This window comes from Pangasianodon hypophthalmus, chromosome 22, assembly GCF_027358585.1.
Source record: "Pangasianodon hypophthalmus isolate fPanHyp1 chromosome 22, fPanHyp1.pri, whole genome shotgun sequence".
Lineage (NCBI taxonomy): Eukaryota > Metazoa > Chordata > Actinopteri > Siluriformes > Pangasiidae > Pangasianodon > Pangasianodon hypophthalmus.
In genome coordinates this window covers 4,083,417-4,107,849 of record NC_069731.1, presented here as the reverse complement: position 1 = coordinate 4,107,849, position 24,433 = coordinate 4,083,417, and the positions used below count along the sequence as shown (strand labels likewise).

The window sequence follows — 24,433 nt, the reverse complement described above, 5'->3', positions numbered from 1 at the left end:
TATCAAATTGAATGTGTACCATATCTGACAATGACATTTGGCATTGGAGTTTAAACCAATTAAAACATGTTTGATCATGTTCTAACTATCTTACAGTTTATTTGCACAAGTAGGAAAAAATTCTAATGCATTACTGCACCTTGAAGCGTCACATGAACCCGCCCCTTAGTGTGTTTAATCCTATTTTATTGGTTAGCAGCTGCTATGCTGAGAAACAAAATGAGCCAATCGGAAATCTTGCATTTTATCTGTTAGGAAACTAGAAAACTAAGAAAACAACCTCTCTACTCGGAATGATGCCATATTTACCTGGTGACTCCTTGTGCGCGCGCTGCAGCGTCGCGCGTCACCATAGTTACGCAGTAGGCACCAACGTCGCGCCTTCTCATTGGTTCCTGTCTGCAGTCCCCGCAATACGGCGACATCGGGTTCGTTCTTGGGCGTGTTGCTATGGTGACTGCCGGTGCGTCTCAATCAGCTGCCTGGCTCGTGAAGCAGCAGATCGTGTGCGCGAGCTCGGGCGCTGGTAAGAACTCACTACACTTTGGGACGCTGATGACTCAATTTCCGGCGCTGTAAAATGTCACCACTGGAATTTATCAACAACAGGCAGGACCAATATCTTTCTGACATGATACGTCATATAAATTTGTTAGCCTGGTCTCGTGCGTGTCTGTCATGGCACTTCAAGCAGGATCGTGGATTTTATTTTATTTTTTTCAAATCATTAAACACTTAAAAAGTTGTTTAGACTCAAACAAACCGTCAAATAAAACTTGAAATGGCTACCGGAAGTAATCATTTGATAGCCATAACAAACATAACAAACTAGTTACGACATTTGTAGATGAAGTTAGCTGACTTTTTTTCCGAGCTGTGAAGCTTCCGAAAATGTGACGTCATTTCCAGTAAGGGAACCTGTGGTTTCGCGGTGCATTGTGGGATTTTTTAGGGCCCGAACATTCCAGTGCACTGGAGACACTGTGCGACTGAGACAGCCCTTAAAATGGCGACTCCATGATCACTGCCATGTCAACTGATCTAGGGAGGGTCTTTTTTTTTATAATTAAACAACACAGGAAAAATACAGCATGACAACACATTGTGTGCTGGAGAGCAAGAAAAGAGGGCCTTTTGAAAAGATTCAGTGTTTTCACAGCTTTCTTGTGGGAAGTAAAGTTCTACCCTTGAGTGACAAAAATCTCTATTTAACCAGAGATTTAGTTCTTTCTGTTTTTTTTTTTCTATAATGGGAGAAAAGTTGTCAACACAGCTAGTCCTCATATCCTTAGAAATGACTTTATCCTTCACTGGAATGCCATGTATGTCTGCCATAAGACAGGTTTTGATAGAAGTATTTGATTTTAATATTAATATTTAAGTATAAGCCTGACGCCTGAAAGAACAAACCAGTGACACTGACAGCTAAAGAAATCTGAGCAGAGTTCCGTAAAAACAACGTAATATCATCCGCAAGTTGACTCAGTGAAACCTGCCAGGCTGCAGTATTGATGCCCTGCACGGAACTTGCGCTAGGATGAATAGAAAGCAATAGAAATAAATATGGTGAAATCGGACAGCCATGTCTGATTCCACGTTGCAAAGTAAATCTAGGAGAAAAACCCATTTTCAATGTGACAGAACAGTCACCATGTGCATAAAGTGTCTGAATTGCTTTGACAAAAAAAGGACCAAAACCAAACTTTTCTAAGGCAAAAAAAAGAAAATTATACTCAACAGAATCAAATGCTTTATAAAAGTCTAAAAACAAAATAAAGCTCTCATCTGCAATCAAATCGGAGTAATCAACAACATCCAACACTAATCCGATATTATTAGAAATATGTCTATCTGACAAAAAAATCCAGACTGGGATTCATCTATACTATTGTCTAGTACATTCTTAAGACGTTTTGCAAAAAACTAAGGCTAAAATTTTGTACGTTTTGTGTAAGCGTAGGGGGAAGGAAAACTTTAGCAATACTTTCTATAAAAACGAAGGGGAAATGAGAGGAGGAAATGAATTAAAAGTTTCGCAAACAATCTGTAGAATTCGGAGGACAACCTGTCCATTCATTGACCTTTGTTGAGTTTAAGATGATTAATAGCTTCAGTGGTGTCTTCCAAGCAAAGAGGCAGGTCACACATGCCTCTGTCTTTCCCATAATTTTACCACAGCTGGGTAGAAAATTAAAAAAATGTGTAGCTGATCCATGATCAAAATAGGAACTATACCATGTTTTATAGAAAGTAGCACAAAATTGTACAATTTCTTTTGGAATCTATCAATGGTAATTTAGCTAGAATTACGTTTCTCAAGCCTAAAGAAATAAGATGAAAGTTAGATTAGAATTTAGATTAGACTTAAGATAGACCGCAGAAAAAATTGGTCTTTATAAAGAAAAACTTCTTTTCCTTCCATCAAAATAAAAGTTGGTAAAATGGATCTAATTTAAGCACGTCTTGACCCAGCGTCGTCCTGAACTAGGGAGCTGATTGAGACGCACTCTGCATTTTGACAATTAAGTTCCAACCTTGAGATTAAAACATCCAATGTCCAAAAAACAGGTGAGAGAATTGAGGCAGCTTACGGGAGGACATTTTGTGACATATTTAACTTGTCAATTATTAATTATTTACACATTTAACATTTCCCCGTTAGACTTTCAGACCTAACTGAAGTCCAGTGACTAGTTTACATGGTGGTGATTATTAATTAACACCTGCTGTTTCTGTAAAACTTTTACAATTATATACAAGTGTTCACAAAATAAGCTACCATTCCTTTCCTAAGAAAGAGGTAGACTAAGGTGTAAGGTAAAAATGACAAAAAATGTTTAATTACAAGTAAGTATGAAAGTATACTAGTATGGATGTATGCAAGTGTACCAATATGTAAGCACTGAAGTACTCTAATTAGAAAGCATGTGAATTTGCACTTATGGAAGTATGCAAGTAAACAAGTATGCATGTATAAAGGCAGGAAAGTATACTAATTAGTTTGCAAGTAGGCAAACTGTAATGCAACATGGCAAGTGTGCTAGTTTGCAAGTATATAAAGAATGTAAGTAAGAAAATATGCAAGTAGTATGCCAGTTTGCAAGTACACAAACAAGGAAATATGAAAGGAACAAGTATGTAAGTATGCAAGTTTGGAAGTATGAAGGTGTATGTGTGCAAACAGGCAAAGTGTGTATGTAGAAAAGTAAGAAAGTAGGCAAGTAAGCAGAAATGTAGATATTATAGTATGCAAGTTTAAAATTATGCAAGCAGGCAAAGTAAGTTGTAAGCATGCTATCTATATTCACTGTGTCTAGAAGATGTCAGTGTTACGTTCCGTCGTCTTACATTCCGTCACCATGCAGTGAGGAATACAGTGTGTCTAGCTACTTGTTTTGCACTGATCATAATGAAATGCATAATGTTTCACGTGCAGGGATGAAAGAGGGAAGACCATTTCCAAAATGCCTCCTCCAGACAGACCAGCAAGAACGCTTGATAGACCATTTCCAAAAACTAAAGAGAAGTAAGGCCTTGTCGTGTGTGTTTCATGGAAAATAAGTCTATTTTATTTCCATTCTGTATGTCCTAAAGATTTGCTTATTTTCAGAGAGCTTCTTGATCTTCGGAGGCTTCTTTCATTTGTCTCGGCCCCCTTTTCTAAGCAGCAGGTATAAATAAGTGGACAGGAGATGCTGTGCTAATACTTTGAGGTGTCATGTTGCAATAGTAGTCTTTCAGCTCATCTTTGGACCATATGTACTGACATTGTTCATACATACTAGTCTGCAGGAAATCAATTGAAGGGCAGAAAGCCCCAGAATTCTCCGCAGGTGAATGAGAACAGGAAGCACATGAGGTACTCCACAGCAGAGGCAGCGGAGCTTGATAAATTCAGGTGATAATTCTCATACTTTTTATGGCAGTCATCAGTTCCCTATTAATCCATTAGGCCATGTTTATATATATAGTATATATATATATGTATATATATATATATATATATATATATATATATATATATATATATATAGCTAGCTACATGTGCACATAAGTTACCAAGACACTTTTTTCAGCTCTGATGTGACATCTAGGGGATGTTGCTTTTAATCCTCCAGATGTACATAAGGTATGCAGGTAAGTCTGTGAGCAATGGCGCTTCTTGCATAGCCAGTGCTTCCACATGTATCAAGCATAAACCAAGCCTCAGACCTTTGCATTTGCCCTATCAATGGGAGATCGCAAGTTCAAAACCTGACAATGCCGCAGCCATCTGTGGCTGGGAACCAAGGGAGCAAATTTGGCCGTGCTCTCAGGATAGGAGAATGGCACACTCCCTGCCCTGTCAATCACAATGACACTGGGTAATCGTGGGGATCTGTGAGCTTATGTATGTAGAAGAGGGTAGATAGCGCTTTCCTTGGAGCGTGTTATACTGCCCTGTGATGTAGCATGAGCAGCACAAATGCTCACATGTCATGTGTTGGCCTCCACCCAGTGACCAAATTGTAGAGAAAATGGAAAAAATGACTGATCTTATGCAAAAAGTTGTACAAATTTGAACAAGCAAGGGAAATGTGGACATGTGGATTGTAAAAAGGTCTGATTGTTGACTCAACCTCAACCTTAAACTTTCTAAGTGTTCACTGAAATCATTATTTTCAAGATATGTAATACAAGTGTTATTTTTTTTAATAAATCACCATGCTCATTATAGAAATCAAACCAGTGTCATACAGTTTCATGCTTTAAAGTGAACATTTTTAATATTGTTCCACCTTCCAAACAGAGCATATATATGTATATGTTTCTAATATAGTGCCACTGATAGATCTTTAATCTTCTACAGCGTGAAGTACAGAGAGCAGAGGCATTTCTCTGGACATCCTCATCACAGTCTCTTCTCAGATATCTTCACTGCCCTGATCAAAAACCGACTCAGCTGCAGGTTTCCAAAAACACATACACATGCAGTCACATGCAGGTTTCGCTGCAAAGCACTCAGCACTTATTATCCTCGTTTTTTTTTTTTTTTTTTGGAAATTGTGTTTCAGTGAGTGGCTGGACCATTCCTCATCTGAAAACATCCTCCGAGTTCTCATCTGCCTGAGACTGTTAATAAGAGAGCCTCGGTACCAGGTACGAAGCTTAATTTTGGCATGACTGCAAAGTGTTTTCATTTCATGTTTAAATGATTTATGTAAGACGGTAGGAAGTAAGAGCAGGAAACAGCTGACTCAAAAATACTATTGGGGAACATACAGTAGACGTCAATACTGAGTTAGTGATTTCACTGGCAGATAAGTCTTTTAAGGTAGCTGTGGAAACCAGGCCAAAATGTCAGGAATATTAATGTTTTCCTCCAAGGAGCTGGTAAATTATTAAGAAAAGACTTCTTATGATTAAAATATCACAGTAATTACAATTAGCATTGAACCAAAGATTACCATTTTGTGAAACCACAACTCATAAACTTTCTAGTAAACGTAGTAAACACATACATGACCTGATTTAAACAGAATTAGGAAATCTAAACACAGAAAAAGAAGATAGAAGGACACACTAGAATGATCCTGGCATGTTTCCGTTGCGTCTCCTTTTGCATTTAGTGTTTTATGTTTGTGTAAATCGTGTTATGCTGTGTTGTTAGTTCTAATGTTGTGTTCACACTTTTGTCACACTTTTTTTTTTCCTGTGTTCGTGTTCATGTTTTGTGAGTCTTATTTCGAGTTGACACACTTGCCCATTTTCTCTTTTAGATCTGTGGTTAACCACTCGGCCTGTATCATGCTCTAATTGCAAGTTGCCAGTCAAAGAGCTGTTGCTTTGTTTTTTTTTTATGATGCTCTGAGTTCAAGTCTCTTCCTCACCAACACCACAATACATAAACAGTGAATGGACTAAATACAAGATACATGAAGCGCATGTTCAGGGAGTGTGTTCAGGTTGGAGCTGGGAGGAAATGCCTGCAGAAGGAAGCAGGAAAGATTAACCTACATGTTTTTAAGTCATTATTATATTATAGATACAGTACTGTGTATGAGTCATTTTACCCTGAGCAACAACATGTTCAGTAAAGGCTGATCTTTAATCTGAAACTAAAAGTTAGTGTTCCATTCACTGCATATCTTCTCCACCAAAGCATGAATCTATGTAAATTTCCACATTAAAAAATTGTTATCTAAGGTTATATAAGGTTGATTTTTTTTTTCTGAATTGTCCTAAGTTATACTTTCTCCTTTTAGAAAGTGTTTCATGAGCTCAATGGCTTAATTCACCTTATAAAGGTAAGGATTGGCATGAAATAATAAGCTAGTATATCTCTGTTACTTGATCTGTGCAAAGTAACACAAGTATTATAAATACTTTGGAAATGTTTCCAGCACGTATTTATTGCTTTTTCAGTACATGGAGTCAGTGAGCAGTGCATATCTGGAAAATAAAGAGCGTGCACTGGAAACCGAACAGCTCGTCACTATGACCTGTAAGAAACCCTCGAAAGATAGTATGAAAATCTTAAAATGAAAAAAATTTTATTTCTTCCTACTTTTTTAAATGTTTTTTTTTCCACTTTCCTTGTAGATGTGTGTCAAAAACTGGCCATGGCTGAAGAGCAGAGAAAGTGGCTGATTGACTGTGAAGCTCATAAGGTCGGCTAAATTCGAAAACGTTTTGTGGCATTGTGGGTGCTAGACACTATCCTGCTACTAATCCAGCTAGTTAGCTAGTCAGACTTCAATCTAGTTATTGTGACATAGAGTACTAGTGGAATTTCCTTGCATCTGCTCTTAAATTCCTGATTTGAATGTGTGGGACGAGTCTCAGTCATGATGAATGTAGACTGGAGTATACTTTAAAAATGTTCCTCTGGTTATCCATGGAGTTTTATTGGGTTTTAGTGAATGGAAGTTTTCTAATTAAACCTTTCAAATGAGTGACGTGAATTTAAATTATTGAAGTTGTTTATCATTTCAATCCTCAGACTCTTGTAAAGCTCCTTTCTGCACGGGACAGTAACGTGTTATTAGGAGCCCTTCTGGCCCTCACTACTCTAGCAGACAGGTGAGTTTTTGAATACACTCAGTGCTGATATACATGTTATTACACTATTAGACTGTAACTCACAGATTTTATTAGCCCCGAGTGCAAGGAGAAGATCGGAGAGCTGTCTGTTGTGGAGAATCTGCTGGTGATTTTGCAGGAATATGACATGTTATCAAAAAGGTAAGACCCAATCAGCATCATGGATGAGTCCATTTTTCCTCCGGTATTAGAAGGGGTGCGCATATTTATGCTGCTTTACTTTTCTTAATACTATTCAGCATCACACGGAGTACAATGCCTACTATAAATAAATATAATTGGGACATGATACGTGGTTCCTTGGTATGTATGAGGTTAAATCAATAACGTTTCTAAATAAAAGTACACGATTAATATAAAGATATATATATAGAGTTGTGCTGTACTCCTGTGACAAAACTCCTCTCTTCTGTTTCCACTGCAAGTTTCAGTATCTCTGTACATTCATTTCCTTCTACTAAATTTCTGTCCAATTCTCAGTTCTGATTGGTCAGAAATTATTGATGGATTTTCAGTAACAGCATATTATATTCTGCATTGTTCCATTATATTATTGTTTCTATAGCAACAGCTTAGACAGGTATTAAAAACGTGTCGATATGATGAAAAAAATGTTTATTTAGCATTTGTGGAAGGAGTCTCCAGTTTTTTTTTGTTGCATGACACAAGAAGGTAAAAAATAAAAACAGCTTCCCAAAAACAGCACTAGTTTAAAAAAAAAAAAAACTAGTCTAAAATGTTTTATAAAAGGCACAAAATCTGGTACAACAACTTTTTTTTACTTTGATTTTTTTGTTATTTCTTTTTTATTTTATGTAGAAAGTTAGTAAAGTTAATAGTCTAGAGGGCTAAAGAAGTTTACATTCATTTACAGTAATGCTTAAGTGGTTTTTCCTAAAATATAAAAAAGAGCCATAAATTGATTGTCCATTAATGTGGCCACTATGTGTTAGAGGGTTAAGAAATAAAAACTGTCAGCATTGGAAAACTGCTGTGGTATAAGGGGAATAAAACAGTTTGTGACGTGCTGTTATAGGAAAATAATCAACTTTGGGCTGGTAACAGTAACCCTGCTTCCTCACTGACTTTCTGGCTTGTGTGTGTGTGTGTGTGTGTGTGTGTGTCCACAGGCTCAGTGCGGAGCTGCTGCGTCTGCTCTGCCCCGTACCAGCCGTCCGTGAGCAGGTGTGTGAGTGCGACGGCGTCCCCGCCCTACTGAGCATGCTCCATGCTGATCATCTGAAGCTGCTCTGGAGCACGGTATGGGTTCTGGTTCAGCTGTGCCAGGATCCAGAGGGCAGCACCAACATCCGAGCCTGGGGAGGAATTCAGCAGCTCCTGCGCATCCTGAACGGGTCATTACTCTCTTTTACACTTCAACTTTCTCCATTTAGCACATATCAGTGTTAGCCTGTCCATGTTAACTTTAGCTGGGGTTACATTGCATAGCATTTTTGGTCTAGTTAAAATATCAGAAGTGTGTGAGAGTCTCCTGATTGAGTTTCAGACTGGAGTGTATCACATGTCTGCTTAGCATTTTTGAACAGAGAGGTGAAGCAGACTTTTGCTTTCATGCACAAAACATCTGGAACACATTACTATTACACATTTGGCAGGCTCCAGCTATCACTAATAATAAAAAACTAAAAAAGATAAAAACATAACATTTTTCACTTTAGCATTTAAGTAGCTTTTATTATTTTCCTTACTTTCAATGCCATTTTACATTTACATTACTTTTTATATTATTTTAATGATTAATTTCAATTATTAGTATTTATTAGAATAATATTTATTGTAATTCTATTATTTATTCGAATCTTTTAATTATTATCATTATGTTTATATTTCTGTAACTCTGTGTTCTTTTACATGACATTATAAAGCACTTTGAGTATATTTTATTGTATTTTATTTTATTTTAAATCAGTAATGGATTATCAGTGATGGATCCTGTCAATTACTATTGAGGATTGCTAGAATAAATTAGGTGATATTGGTGTGTGTGTGTGTGTGTGTGTTTCTGTATAGAGAGCGAGTGTATGTGTCTGATCGCTCGTCTATAGCGACTCTCTCCAGTGCTAACGCTGCTGGCCGTCTTCACACACAGCATGTATGTGAGGATCTGAGTCCACACGAGGCCGAAGAGAACACGGTGGCCCTGCACTCTGGTGAGCTCCAGGACACACACACACACACACACACATACACACATGCATCATTAACCTCTTACTCATTCCATTTCCTGCACACCTTGGCCTGATTTCACTGCCAACCATGTGACATATGCATTATACAATGATATAAAAATATCAACAAATAACAAATAATAATACAATGCAAAATACAATGAGATAAAAATATCAACTGCTTTACATTTGAATGTGAGGAGTTATATTTTTGTCGCTGTTGCTAGCGTGCTGTGCTGCGATAACAGAGCTGGTGCTGGACGACGCAGCGGCCCACCATGTGGTGCAGGTAACGGAAACAGTCATCTGTAATGTCTAACTGCCACATTTCCAACTGTACTGTAGCTAGAAAGCCATCATAACTTAGTGCTAAGATATTCGTATCCTATACGGTGCTAGCTATCTGGGAGTCGACTGCAAAAGGAGTCAATTCCATGCATTAGGAACCGCGAGTCGACTCAATTTCACATTTTGGTGTCAATTTTACACACCGACAACGTAGGAGGAGAAAGTAAGCGATTCTGCTGTTGTTGTTTATAAACTAACTAGGCTATTGATTAGATTCATTATCATCAGTAATAAAGATGAAATAAAGTTTCTCATGATGAAGAGGTTGTTTGCCTTCACTGTAACTTTGGAGACAGAAAATTAAGAGAATTTAAGCAGCTTCTACAACTTGACTGTATACAGTATGCATCATCACAATTAGTTATATTAAAACGTTTGAATATTGGAAGTGAAATATTTTCAATTCAATTGTAAATCTCTTTCGATTTGCTCACCACCAACTTGCAGTCTGATTGGTCGGGAGGTAAAAAAGCGCTTGAAAGTCTTTGAAACGTGGCTGCAACCCGCCCAACAGTCTGCCATGCGGCTACTTACGTGTAAAATGTGTGTGAGCATGATCTCTCAGAACTAAAATGGCCACTAAAAGAAACCACTAGGTTTAGTGATGAGCCACACCATATCATGTAGGGCTGTTATTATGTAGGTGTAAGTTCAGTGGTTAGTGGTTTATTTAAACATGCGCCAAAAATTCGTCTGAATAATTATTGTGCGGAATCAACTCTTGAAATCAGCTCTTTTGCTTCGCAACTCTTTTGCTTCTGTATTCTGTATAAATCAACACACATGGCTAATACCTGACTGATGGCACGGACACAGACTTGCGAACTTAGCTACATATTTTAAATGTAATTTTTTTTTTTTTAAATGTTTTATTGCCCGTTTATTTGGAACAATTCATTCAGCATTCAAACTGATATATGCTTGCATTGAATCATGGGTAATCCACACAGTCTAGTTAGAAATTTAGTACACAAGTTCTGCTATTTAAGGATGTTTCTTAAAATAGATCTTTAGCATGTGGTAGTTGAACTTCTCTCTTATTCTAGGAGAACGGTGTGTACATAATAGGCAAACTGATCCTGCAACATGGACCAAAATCAGCATCACTACAGGTATATAAATATACTTTAAATTTACATTAAATTCAATTCAACTCAGGTTATACATTATGCTACATAGCATTGGTTTTCACTAATGTCTATACATTTTATTTAAGTGCTACGCTTTCCGGACTCTGCGCTTCCTTTTCAGTATGGAGCGTAACAGACATCTTTTTAAAAGGTATAAATGATAATGTAATACTGCATCTTATTAAATATCTTGTGTGCATTTTTTTTTTAATTGGATATTAACTTTAATTTATCCGGGCAGGCTCTTCCCACCAGAACTGTTTGAGATGTTTATAGACATCGGGCATTATGTCAGAGACATTGCAGCGTATGTTCCTCTGCAGGAAAGAATCTCAATGCTTTCGGTAAACATTAACAATCATACTCCTGTCATATGTCTGTAAACATTCTACCCATGTTATATATTTATATTTTCATTTCCTTATTTTGATATTCGATTTTCCGTCCAAGTTCCCCTTTCTTTCATGGTCTGGAGCCAAGGGAGCAAAATAGGCCATGCACTCTGGGTGAGAGGGATGGCATGCTCTCTCTCCCCTGTCAGTCAGAGTGACACTAGCCAATCGTGAGCTTCTGTGAGCTCATGTATGCGGAAGAGGGCGGATAGCGCTTTTCTCCGAGTGTGTTATGCTGCCCTGTGACGCAACATGAGCTGCAGTTTGAAAAAGGGCGATCGGTGAGAACTGGCAGGTAACCAGACAGATAGATGGGTAAAAATAGAGGAAATTTTATTTCTTCCTTTTATTTTTGCTTTCTTCTTTACCTGGTATTGTACTGTATTGTATTGTATTGTATTGTAGATGTTGTCTTACTGTACCTTGTATTGTCTTGTCTTGTCTTGACATGCATTCATACATTTTCACTCCATCTCAATGCAATTTGCATGGTGTTAATAGACACCGGTGTATTTTGAAGCATGTATTCTTGTCTCCAGACTGAAGAATTAGACGGACTGAAGGAAAGGATTGAGGCAGTGAATCAGAACCGTCCTCCTCTCAAAGTGATTAACGGCTACTCCATTCTCGATCCTTTGGGCAGTGGAGCCTTCGGCAGTGTTTTTAAGGTTAAGCTCTTTTTAAGTCACGTATCAACCATATAACAAGTGTTAGAACTGACTTCCCAAAAATCTGCAACAAAATGAGTATCATAACTAAGTACACAAGTTAATATTAGAGCACTATTAATAGAGTTATATTACAGCACTATTGATTATTGATTATTTTCATAGTATTGTTACATTTACAGACACCTTACATTGTCCAATGTGCTGATAAATAGGATATAATGAATAAACTATACAATGTTTTGACATATAGTCCATGTAGGTACATGTTTATCATATATGTACAACTGTTTTGGGAAGTTCTGGGAACACAGTGGGATTTTGTGTTCTTTTTAAAGGTCCGCAAACAGGGAGCACAGAACTGTTTGGCACTGAAGGAAGTGAACCTCCACAATCCTGCTTTTGGCCACGACAAGAAATCCAGAGACAGCAACGTCGAGAAAATAGTATCTGAGCTCACCATAATCAAGGAGCAGGTAAGAAATGTCGTGTGCTCACAAGTGTGTAATCCTTGTAGTATAACAATCTTTACTGCCCCCTTGTGCTCGTAATGATACATTGCATTATTTAGCACAGACATGATGCATGGATGGACTTAACTGTGGACATTTGGGTGTTACAGCAGCAAAACAAATCTCTCACATTATTTACAAAAACATGCAAAAATGTAATATTGATGACTGCACTGCATGTTTTTTAGATGTCACACCCAAACATTGTGAAATACCTCAAGACATTTTTAGAATGTAAGTATACTTATAATTTTTGTCCCTTTTTTTAAACTTTGAATCAGGAACTCTTCTCATCAGTGTTTAAATATTGGATTGGTGTCATTGAATATAAAATATATTTTAAAAATGTATAAAATAATGCAAAAACAAATGGCAGCAATTAGATCAATGTATGTATATATATATATATATATATGTGTGTGTGTTTGTGTGTGTGTGTGTAAATATCTATAGGACACAGTTATTAATTGGAATTTGTATTGAATACACGGCACACGTCTTCAGTTTCCATTCAACCTGACAATAAACCCACCTGAGATTAAATTCACACTTTATTTATTTATTTATTCATTTATTCATTCATTCATTCATGCATTGAGGATACCTTTCCTGAACATTTGGGTGTTTTTAGTGTTATAATTAAAACATGATCCATTAGTTCATGCATTTAGTGCTTCTCTTCTCTATATGTATATTTTTGAGAATTGGGCTAAAATCCTGTCTTGAAATTATATAGACCTTGTAGTATATTCTTAACAGGAGTAATAGATTAATATGGTAACTGCCAATATTTAGATAAAAATCATATTATCAGAGTGCCAATCTGTTTTTACCCAGAATGCATTTGTGTATCAGGTGACAGGCTGTATATCGTAATGGAGCTGGTTGAAGGTGCACCGCTTGCCGAGCACTTCAACTCCCTGAAAGAAAAGCAGCAGACGTTCACCGAAGAACGAGTGTGGAATATCTTCATTCAGGTGATCAAATGACAAGTGATGCAATTGATGGAATTTATCAATATCGATATTTACATCCATTACACCAATAACTGATTATAGAAAACTCAGTGCCAAGAAATAGTAGAATCTAAAGGCCTAAGTTCAAGAATGTTTTTTTAAGAATGACTAGATGACGTGCAGTTTCACTACATGGATTCTAAAATGGTTAAAATTTGAAAAAATGAAAAAAAAAAAAATCCAGTTTTCCAAACGATATGCTTGTGGTTACACTGTGTTACCAGTTTATCAGGAATGTATACAGACTAATAACCAAAAAAAAAGGTAACACTTTAGAAATTTACTTGACGTTTTTTTAACATCATCAGTAATTGTCATTATGTCATAACAGCTTATGTCATAGTTTAATTTTTTAAGTATGCTTTAGTAAGTGTATGACACAAGACAGATGTTATTACACATACTGTATACAACTCTCACAACACTGGCGACATTACATTCTAAATCACATGATAAAAATCACAAACTATGTACATTTCTATGCCAGATTGTGTATGATACAGTCTCAGGTTAACATCAACTGCCCCAAAATACCATCTTATGCTCACTTTAATGCTACACAGTGATATGTTACTCATTCATTGTATAGTTTTTGTATAGTTGCTTTTTATTTGTTAAGCTATTACCTATTCTTAATATTCTACAAAATGCCTGACTAGTGACTCAAGATAAACAGCATGACACCTATCATGACAATTAATGATAATATTACATAATTATGTGGTATATTACTGGACATCAACTATTATAGCGATTTATGACAGCATATACCGTTAGGCAAGACAGGTGTATGATGTTACGTCTTTATCATGACGCAGGGTTCAAGTAAAGTGTTACTAAAAAATTGAAATCCCTAAAAATCACAAACAGAATCAGGGCAACTGTGTTAGGACATCACAGAAACTACGATGGAGTCGGCCTGCATCTTACCGGATGTAAGAAGCCAGACTGTAATATTCGTCTGGTTGTGGTCATTTGTACATGATACATTATAAAGACATTTGTGCTTTCGCCAGAACGTTATAGTTCTATTATAACATTAGGAACGCAAGATGAAGTACATTTTAAATTCCTCCCTCACTTATGAAATGATTAAATCTTGTAATTCATTGTAATTCATGCTCCACAGATGTGTCTGGCGTTAAGATACTTACACAAGGAGAAGAGGATCGTCCACAGAGACCTGACTCCTAATAACATCATGCTGGGAGAGAGAGATAAAGTCACTATCAGTCAGTAAAACACACACTTTTCTAATGCAAGATATTATAATACCACAAATATTAATGCTAATACTACTAATCATTATTATACCATGACCACGGACAATTCTAATTTCTGATTCGCTGACAGGTGTTTATTATTTTCTTATAAATTTTAACATCTAAATCAATGCTCCTGATGCAGTGTAAGTGCTATTTAAATGCTACTGGTAAAGTGTATATAAGTGTAAGTACCATGAAAGTTAAATAAATAACTGTATAGGGAAACCCTATGTTAAACTTGCAGTTGCAGTTGCTGTTATGCTGCTACGTAAAATTAAAAAAAGTGTAATTAATAATTTTATTAAAAGTGACATATTCTGTAGTTACCCTGGAATAGAGACTTGAATTTTGGGTAAATGAAATGATTTTTATTCAGTCAAAAGCTAGAAAAACATACATCAAATTTTTAAATAGTCAAAGATAGACAATAAGTGGTTTAGTTTTTTATCACTTTACAAAATCTACATAAAAAGCAATTATAAATAGTACCAAAAATAGCTGTTTCTTAAAAATTATTACAGATTTCATGACAGAAAAAAACCTAAGCAAGAAAATTGTGTTGTTTTTCAGCTGATTTTGGTCTGGCAAAGCAGAAACAAGAAACCAGCAAACTAATGTCCGTTGTCGGGACTATTCTCTACTCCTGGTGTGTACTGTGTTTGTGTGAGCTTATCCTATAAGTATGCGCTCGTTCTCATTGTTTATGTTAAAGTGCATACAGTAGAAAAGTTGTATATATATAAGAATTCTGTAAGTTCTTGGTGAAGCAGCTTTATTGGTTCACTGACTCACTTTGTGTTAGTCCAGAGATTGTGAAAAGTGAGCCGTACGGAGAGAAGGCTGACGTGTGGGCTGCCGGCTGTGTCCTGTATCAGATGGTCACTCTCCGACCTCCATTCTACAGCAACAACATGCTCTCGCTCGCCACCAAGGTCACGAAGTTTAGTCTAAACACTTCTCAAGCAATTTTTGAGTAGAAGATTTGCGTATTTGCACAATTCCACTGTGTTCACACTGTTATTAGCGTTCCCTAGTACCCTACAGTGTGTTGCCTTGTTGTTCAAAATAGCAACCCGTTCATTAATAGAGTGTTCTTAAGAAGAAGAGAAGAGACATTACCTTTGCTTTTTTTAGTGTGATTTCCACCGTGGAACCAGTTTTATTAGTGTATGCACTCAATTACCACATAAGTAAATATTAAGTATTAGATATGGTACAGTATAATATGAAAATGTAACAAGTCAAGTCACGTCAAGTAGCTCTTTATTGTCATTACAGCCATATACAATGTGCAGTACACAGTGAGGTGAAATAACATTTCTCCTGGACCCAAGGGGCAAGATATATGACCTACACACTGCTGACAGGACATAAATAATGTGCAGAAGGAATAATAAGGATGCAGGGATGGGGGAATAGGAAACAGTGGGATGACTATACAGGGGCAGTAGAGCATAAATCCTTCAATCACACAAAAAACATTTCACATGACTGTAAGACATTACAGTCAACACAACAAGGTCAACAAGGTACAAATGGCAGGGTGAGAAAGTACATCAATCGCAACAAATAAATATATTCCTTTCCTCTTTGAAGTAAAGGCTCGGCCTCGATTTGAAGGTTTTGGTTCTCGATCTTTACTCGGTCTTGCTTTCATTTGACTCGAGCTTGACTTGTCCTCAACACCCTTAAAGCATAAGACTCAATCTCAGCAGTCTTGACTACAGCCTTAGGGTTATATCCTGATATCCTTAGTCCTGTGTTTTTTTTTTGTTTTTTGTTTTTTTTTTACTTTTTACTTTCTATTCCTTTTCCTATTCTTCCTAAACTGCATTATTACTTGGTCTTGGTTTCGTTTTAGATTGTGGAGGCTGAATTTGAGCCAGTGGAGAATACGGCCTTTTCAGAAAGAGTTACAGACATGATTAAATGGTGAGACTGTCATAGTGTATAGTTGTTTAATATCTATCTATCTATCTATCTATCTACTTACCTACTTATTCACTCTCACTCACTCTCGGCAGGTGCCTGACCCCGAATGCAGATTTGCGGCCCGACATCGTGGAGGTCAGCTCTAGAATCTGCGACCTGATGATGAAGTTCCTGGATGGTGTGAACACCTCGCATAACACGCTGGAGAAGAGAGCCGAGCGTGACAGGAGGCGAGCGCAGAAATACTGCATCGAAAGCAACCGCCTGAAGCTCACGTGCTGCAGACCGCCTCAGGTAGAGTCAAAACTTCAGACACAGAGCAGGGCTCCAGATGATTTTTTTTATTCTTAGTACTTCTTTTTTTTTTTTTTTACTCAGTACTTCTTGTACTGTTCTGACCAAATACCAGTCTAGTGATATACATTCTACATTGTTGAGGTAAACTGCCGTAACCTCAGAGCGATGGATCGTGTTTCACGCTGTTCTAATACGTTATCGTTTCTATAGTAACGACTTACACAGGGACTGGTATGACGAATGGTCCACATAAACAGATTTTAAAAAGCATGAAGTGAAGTTTTCTGTGAGATGTTTATTTAGCATTTTTTGGAAGGAGTCACCAGTGTCAGCGTATTGTAACAGTCAGAGGTAAAAAAAAATAATAAAATAATAGGCTGGCTACAGCTGCTATAACGTAAGTGAGAACTGGAAGTAACTTGTGTAATAAAACTTTTTAAACATTAAAATGTCATTCTTTAATGAAAAAATAATAATAAGTGTTGGCAAATTGCTGTGGTACATGTAGAAGAAAACACTTTGAGGGTAGGCTGTGATTGATTATTTTCCTATAACTGCATGCCCCAGAGTGTTTTCTTAATTGTTGCACTGTCCCTAATATTGTCCTCTTTGAAACATGAAGTTAATGAGCAAATAGTGATGTAATCAAAACAGTGATATCAGGTCGAATATTCACACCCCGGGAGTGTTGAACTGTTGATTGTTCTGTTACCTGTGATAGTATTACTGTTTATTCGCTTTGCTGTATATTCCCTGAATTAAAAATTCGTTCATGTCTCAGGGAATGGACTTTAATGACGAGCTGCCGGTTGGTCAACACGCTCAGCTGTCTGAGAGACGGGACCGAAGTTTCTCAGCCTCGCTAGACGGAGAAGCTAATGTGCAAGGTTAGTAAATGACTCTAAAGAAAAGTTTGAAAGGAAATGGATATTATTTAGAACATTCATACTGCAGTCTTTATTATTTATTCACTTTATATTACATGTCACATGTAAAGCACTTTTCATTCAAAGTGGATCCAAACACAGAAAAAGCTCAAAGACCCAACAGTGGCTCTCTGGCAGTGATTTAAACTCAAACACTTATAGACACTAAGGCAGAATGTTAACCACTGAGCCATGATTGCTTTCAATAATTTGCATCAAATTATGATATAGTACAGTATAATATGAAAATGTAATAAGTCAAGTCAAGTAGCTCTTTATTGTCATTACAGCCATATACAATGTGCAGTACACTGTGAGATGAAATAACATTTCTCCTGGACCCAAGGGGCAAGATATATGACCTACACACTGCTGACAGGACATAAATAATGTGCAGAAGGAATAATAAGGATGCAGGGATGGGGGAATAGGAAACAGTGGGATGACTATACAGGGGCAGTAGAGCATAAATCCTTCAATCACACAAAAAACATTTCACATGACAGTAAGATATTACAGTCAACACAACAAGGTCCATAGCTGCAACAAAAATATATACAAGATATTATTTAGAACATTCATACTGCAGTCTTTATTATATATTCATTTATGGCTCTCTGGCAGTGATTAAAAATTAAAATCTTCTAGGGCAGAACATTAACCACTGAGCCGTAGATGATAGCTTTCAATAATTTGCATCAGTTTAAGAATTTGAAATAGAAAAAAAAAACAAAACTCCAAGACAGTGTGACTCGTTCTACACTTCTGTTAAGCAATGAAAAAATTAGCAGAGACTGAGTTTATTGAAACAGAGGTGTTAGCTGGAGGCAAAGAACTGAACTAAACATGGAGTATACAATATATATATATATATATATATATATATATATATATATACACATGATTACTGAACCTAATGAGTGAATGGGGGCGTGACCAGGAGCTCAGGATTCTGGAGAAGGTCACACATATGCATTATATGGCCAAAAGTTTGTAGAGATCTGACCATCATAGCCATTTGTTTTTGTTGAACATCCCATTCCAGATTTAGTCCCTCTTTACGGTTATAATAACCTCCACTCTTCTGGGAAGGCTTTCCACTAGATTTTGGAGCGTGGCTGTGGGGATTTGTGTTCATTCAGCTACAAGAGCATTAGTGAGGTCAGCCACTGGTGTCGGATGAGGCGGCCTGGGATGCAGTGTGCATTCCATTTTATCCCAAAGGTGTTCAGTGGGGTTGAGGTCAGGTCTCTGCGCAGGACACTGGAGTTCTTCCACTTCAACCTTGGCAAACCATGTCTTCATGGGGCTCACTTTGTGCACAGGGGCATGGTCATACTGGAACAGGTTTGGGCTTCTTAGTTCCAGTGAAGGGAAATTGTAATGCTACAGCACACAAAGACATTCTATATAATCATGTGCTTCCATCTTTCTGGCAAAAGTTGGATGTGATGAGTGTGATGGTCAGGTGTTCACAAACTTTCGGCTATATATAGTGTATCTAATGTATCCTAATATACAGTATATTATGTATAATACGATATATTCTTATATAATATTATCTTAAGAACATCCTGTTTTCCATGTAGCTACTGGGTAAGTCTTGGGGTTTGTATATGTAAAGGAGCACAAAAGGTTTAACAAAAAAAAGTATAATATAATAAGATCTTGGACAAAATGTAACTCTGCTGTTACTTTTACACAGATTTTACAGCAAGTGAAGTCTCAACAACTGCCTCTGTCCTGAGTTCAGCCTCAGCTCAGGCACATCTACTCCATCATCGAAGTAAGTCCTGGAAGTTACTAAAGCTTTATCACTGGCACATTTCTCCAGAAGTTACTTGACCTTTTTCCTGAAATGTGTGCACTCAGCCAAGAGCCCTGACAGCTTCTCACTTCCAGACGACCAAAGCCGAGCTGGGTATGTTAGTACATATACATTTCTTTTTTAAATTAATACCTCTGAATATTTTTTTAATGAATCCATTTGAATATTACACTGAGTTCCTAGTTCATTACTTATCAGACTGGATGATTAGTTATTATGTTGGCAATGTAACTGTAATATCAGCATATTGCTGTTGTATAAGAGAAATAAAACATTGTGCTGTTACTGGAAAATAATCAGCATCGCTGATTCAACATCAATGATTATTTTCCTATAACAGCACACCTCCATGTGTTTTATTCTTTCCTTACATGTTTAATCACTATCTTTTTCCTGTATTTCAGTGGAGACTTTTCAAAGCCTAAAGCTCGACCAGGTACACTGCACCTTTACTGAATGAAGCAATTGACAGCCAATATATTGTACAACTATAATATTTATAATGCTTTAAAGGGGCAGTTTGTAATTTTCAGAGCTTCCTGGTATTGAAGCTATGAAAAGCCTTGTCCTTGAACCAACACACTCTTCTGTTGAAATGAGATATGCCTTGTGAGTGCACTTCTAAGGAGAAGAGTGTACAGCTTCGCAGCTTTATTGCAACTGAAAAGGACTAAGCTCATTTCTGGGCCAGAAAAATGTACACAGAAGTTAAAATACAAGACAACTAGCACTATTCTTTGCATACCATATTGTGATTGACAGTTTTATTAAGGTATATTTGAAATTATGTCATTATTAGAGGTATAGAAACACTTTTAAACATTACCAACTGCACCTTTAAAATCGGTTAGCAGCACTTAAGCACAATTTTTTGATTTCATATTGTGTTTTAACCATCAGAGTTTGACCTATTAACATGCAGCTCTGATGAGTTTCTGTTAATGTCTTATACTTGATTTTTTTTTTCCTGTGGCCCACAGGATCAGCAGGAATCTGCGTATCCCACAAGAAAGTCCGTCAGATTGATGATCCCAACCTAAGGCTTCTTGAACTGCTCCATAAAATCATATTCGTCACTCAGGTGAGACCGTATATCATTTTAGTGCAACCCTTTAAACCCTTTAAACCCTTTAATAAGATGAGAGATTAAGGTGTTAATCCTGAGGTAATGTAAACATATTTTCCTAAAGAATGATGAATGTTACATTGTGATCAGCTTCCACCAGGTCCTCAGACCAGTTTTCAGCGGCGTGCACTAGAGCGCTTTAAGAAATCGCTGTTCCAGCGCGGAAGCGGTCCATTTCATCTAAAGATGGAGCTCAATAAGGTAACACACACACACACACACACATACACACACAAAGTATGAAATGACAATCTTTTGTGTTTAAAGAAAAACAGATTTAAAACGTGTTTTTATTTAACGAAGAAAAGCATATAATCATTGCGCTGAAGTTTTCTGTAAGGAGAAGCTTATTTCACATTTTTGGAAGGAGTCTCCAGTGTCAGAGGTAGGATAGAGGAGTCTGAGCTGTTCATCTTTTTGGTAACTCCTGTATATACGGATAAAAAGAACGACTTTTATAAATGAAAATGTGTACACATCATCCAGCAATACTATATTAGAAAGAGTAGTCGCTACATTAGCATTAGGAGAGTTTTGTTTGCTTTAACAGGTGCTTCAGGGAAGTCAGGAGGTGGTAGAGCTGGGGTCGGGCAGCAGGGACTGGTGGTCCATGGTGCAGTCTGGCCGAGCTGAGACACACAGTAGGATAAACACTTTTTTCCTATCATGTGCTGATAGGTAATTAGGAAAAAAAATCCTGTAAATGTTTGTTTTTGTAGGGGAGTTGGGTTATTCGAGTCCTCAAGACGGCATCACTTACGAGCAGGTACAGGTCAGTTTGTAAGATTCATCCTTCTCAAATACATATCACCTTCAGGGTTCTGCAGGTTCCACTGTTTTACATCTGTACGTGTTTGCTGTTTCTCAGGTCATGATCGAGGAAGTGCTGGAGCAGAGCGGTTATTACAGTACACCTTTATCCAGGTATTCTTCCCAAACTCTGCTTAAAGGGTTTCTGTGTGTGGAAAGACGAGTTTGGCGAAAAATCAGTTTTATACAAATTTTCACTTACTGCACATGTAGTCCATTAGCTGAGACATGTTTTGTGTCTCGTGTTGTCTTTGGTAGTTTTGCACTTAACCTACAAAACTAATGTAGCTAACAAGTTAGGTGAGTTAATAACTATCTTCTTGTGCTTCTGAGTCCCTTCTGACATCATCCTTACAAAAAGATCCTTCACTCCACCCAGGTTAGCTAGGTTATCTATCTGTATGTAATGTTTTGCTACTCCTGTAAGTCTCTTAATGTAACACCAGCTTAACTAGCTTATGGTACTTAATACTTTGATATATATATATATATATATATATATATATATATATATATATAGTGCATTAGGCTTAGCTTGAGTGCGAAGTGGGAGGTCAGAACTCAGAATTACGTCATTTTTGACCCCCGTACATTCCAGCTACAAAGTGGGAAAACCATGGACGCCTCCACGTTCATCTTTCTGTTAGCAGCAATCTACCCAGCTAACGTCAGTCATATGAGAGATGTATATTTACCTCCTCAAAACAACGAACTGTAACGTCAGTGTTACAGGTTTAACAAATGAATATGTCTGTATGTTGATTGATCTAAAGTAAATAATACTATATACAGTTCAGTATAACTCTTTTACAATAAAGAAGTGCTACTTTTTTAACTGTTGATGTTTTGAGCAGCCATTTTGATTTGACATCATGTTCTGAACTTTAGTTGTTGAGGAGTTGAGGAGACCGCCTCGACTTTTGGAAATTTTGAGTTGAGGGGACGTTTTCTTTGGTTTTTTCATAGCTGGAAGTCAGAAATTCCAAGTTAAGAGCTTTAGATGAAAGCAGGAATGGAGTGATATTTGCTAACTACCAAGCTAGCTAGCTATTTATGTTTAGCTACTAAACACAGTGACAAATTTAGTCTGCTAGCTAACGCATTTAATGTTATTTTATAGCGCTATTAGCAAGCTAGCGGTGAGGTTTCGACTAAATCTGGCATGGAAGTATAAAGGCCATGTAATATCACTTGAGCTTCATGTAACAATATTTCTAAGGCAGAATTGCGATAGAAGTGATTTGGATGGTAAAATAGTTTGATTTGTATTTAATGTTGAAATATATATGAAATAAAGTTCGTTCAGCTTGTAGGTCCAATGCAAAACTTGGCTGAACATTTGTGTTGGGTTAAAAAAAAAAAAAAACTCTATTTGAATTGTTACTGTGACATTTCCTCTCTGCAGGAGCGAGTCAGAGACAGGAAACAGCCGAACTGCCAGCCCGTGACTTCACACGTCCTTGTGGAATGATGTAATATCTATGTGGTTTGTGTAAATATGCAGATTACAGGAAGCCTTAGAACAATTTTGTTCTTCCACACCAAGGCATTTTGCTTTGAAAATGAAACGTTTGGAGTGACATGAAGACGTTCACATTCAGAAATACCTGAACAAGAGCACGTCCACCTTCTGAACTGTAGTAACTGTAGCTAAATTGCATTAATCGACTTTGTTCAGGTGAACAACTGTTCATTTTATTCGAATGTATTATATTTGTTCTGACCTCACGTCCTGCACTACCTTCGCCTGCATGCTATCTGCACACAGCTAGCTCTCGACCTCTTATATCTCAAACCAAATGTCCCATCTGTGTAGATGTGATTTTATATAAACATGAACAGGACCTCGTCACTTTATTCTCAGGGTTATGGATGTGGGATTCTTTTCTTTAACTGTCTGCCTTGCAATTCAGGTTTCGCTTCAAATCTCAGGTTGAGTTCTTATATGCACTTTACCTTAGAAACAGTCAGAAATGTTATTGTCATTATTCTTGACTGCAATCTCTTCAGATATTCCTAAAGAAATTCTGCATTTTTAAAAAAATCTAAAGCATGTATAGCATTGGATTGATTTTAGTTTTCTGTCCTAAATAGTGATTTGAAATTTGAATAAAGGGCTGTTTGTTTTTCAGGCTGATATTCTGTCATTTCCTTTTAGTCAGAAAACAGAATGGCATTAAATTTACACTAGTTTATTATATGAGTAATAACACACTTGCAGGTGCACTGTTATAGAAAAATAATCAACAACGGAGTTCCTATTACTACCGCAGTGATTATTTTCCTATCCTGAAGTGTTTTATTCCTCTTATACAACGTTATACAACATTAAATTTAACTATAAACAGATAAAAAGTAGGACATGCTGCTCTTCAATTAATAAAATTGCAGCCTGGTGCAAAAAAGAGTTGCTGTTACCGCCCCAAAGTTGCTTGTTTTCCTATAACAGCACATCCTGAATTTTTTATTCCTATTATACTGCAACAATTAAGCATTTTTATTTATTAAAGGACAACAATTTTTTTTATCCATTTATAGTTACATTCAATGTTGTGTTCTTACTGTTATCACTTGTGTTAAAATGTCTATAAACAGTAAGGTTTCCGACATGGGGAAAGTCTTCAGGACAGAGAAGAGGTTTTTTTTTGTCTTTTTATTACAACTGATTATAGCTGCTGTAACAGCAACTCTTTTTTGCACCAGGCTGCATCACATCACGCTATCTTTGATTATTTTCCTATAACAGCACGCCCCTACATGCCTTATTCCTTACTTATACATATTTTTTTTTTCACGATATCTCAAATTTATTAGGTCTTATAAATAATTAGTATGTCCTTAGTGATGGCCGTCTCTGACCAATTAATTTCCAGGTCACAGGCTGAAGGATGGAGGATAGAGGAGTCAGGGA

At 36.9% G+C, this 24,433-nt stretch overlaps 1 protein-coding gene across 2 annotated transcripts; it reads left to right on the top strand.

Moving 5' to 3' along the window:
- Positions 1-278: 278 nt before the first annotated feature.
- nek10 (NIMA-related kinase 10) lies at positions 279-23,803 on the top strand. 2 transcript variants are annotated; one of them, XM_053227805.1, is made up of 36 exons: positions 279-526; positions 3,437-3,526; positions 3,611-3,671; positions 3,786-3,898; positions 4,850-4,948; positions 5,055-5,139; positions 6,246-6,287; positions 6,406-6,484; positions 6,583-6,650; positions 6,983-7,062; positions 7,138-7,224; positions 8,214-8,438; positions 9,115-9,254; positions 9,500-9,561; positions 10,667-10,732; positions 10,837-10,901; positions 10,992-11,094; positions 11,682-11,810; positions 12,149-12,286; positions 12,511-12,556; positions 13,178-13,299; positions 14,468-14,570; positions 15,174-15,249; positions 15,406-15,535; positions 16,465-16,535; positions 16,628-16,829; positions 17,614-17,719; positions 19,464-19,544; positions 19,631-19,679; positions 19,991-20,022; positions 20,567-20,667; positions 20,803-20,913; positions 21,263-21,353; positions 21,432-21,478; positions 21,581-21,636; positions 22,928-23,803. In XM_053227805.1, the coding sequence occupies exons 1-36, from the start codon at positions 294-296 to the stop codon at positions 22,968-22,970; spliced, it is 3,432 nt and encodes a 1,143-aa protein (XP_053083780.1). In that variant the 5' UTR covers positions 279-293; the 3' UTR covers positions 22,971-23,803. The 2 variants fall into 2 exon arrangements, with proteins under 2 accessions (XP_053083780.1, XP_053083779.1); XM_053227804.1 differs by having other exon boundaries at positions 280-526; positions 21,432-21,484; positions 22,928-23,802.
- The last annotated feature ends 630 nt before the right edge of the window (positions 23,804-24,433 follow it).

What these genes read in the sequence shown, in the direction of transcription:
- nek10 (XM_053227804.1), top strand. Translation starts at nt 294, where the DNA reads ATGATGCCATATTTACCTGGTGACTCCTTGTGCGCGCGCTGCAGCGTC. An exon ending in AAAGAATCTCAATGCTTTCG is followed by an intron (nt 11,095 to 11,681) that starts GTAAACATTAAC and finishes TCTTGTCTCCAG; the next exon opens with ACTGAAGAATTAGACGGACT. An exon ending in TGTGGAATATCTTCATTCAG is followed by an intron (nt 13,300 to 14,467) that starts GTGATCAAATGA and finishes CATGCTCCACAG; the next exon opens with ATGTGTCTGGCGTTAAGATA.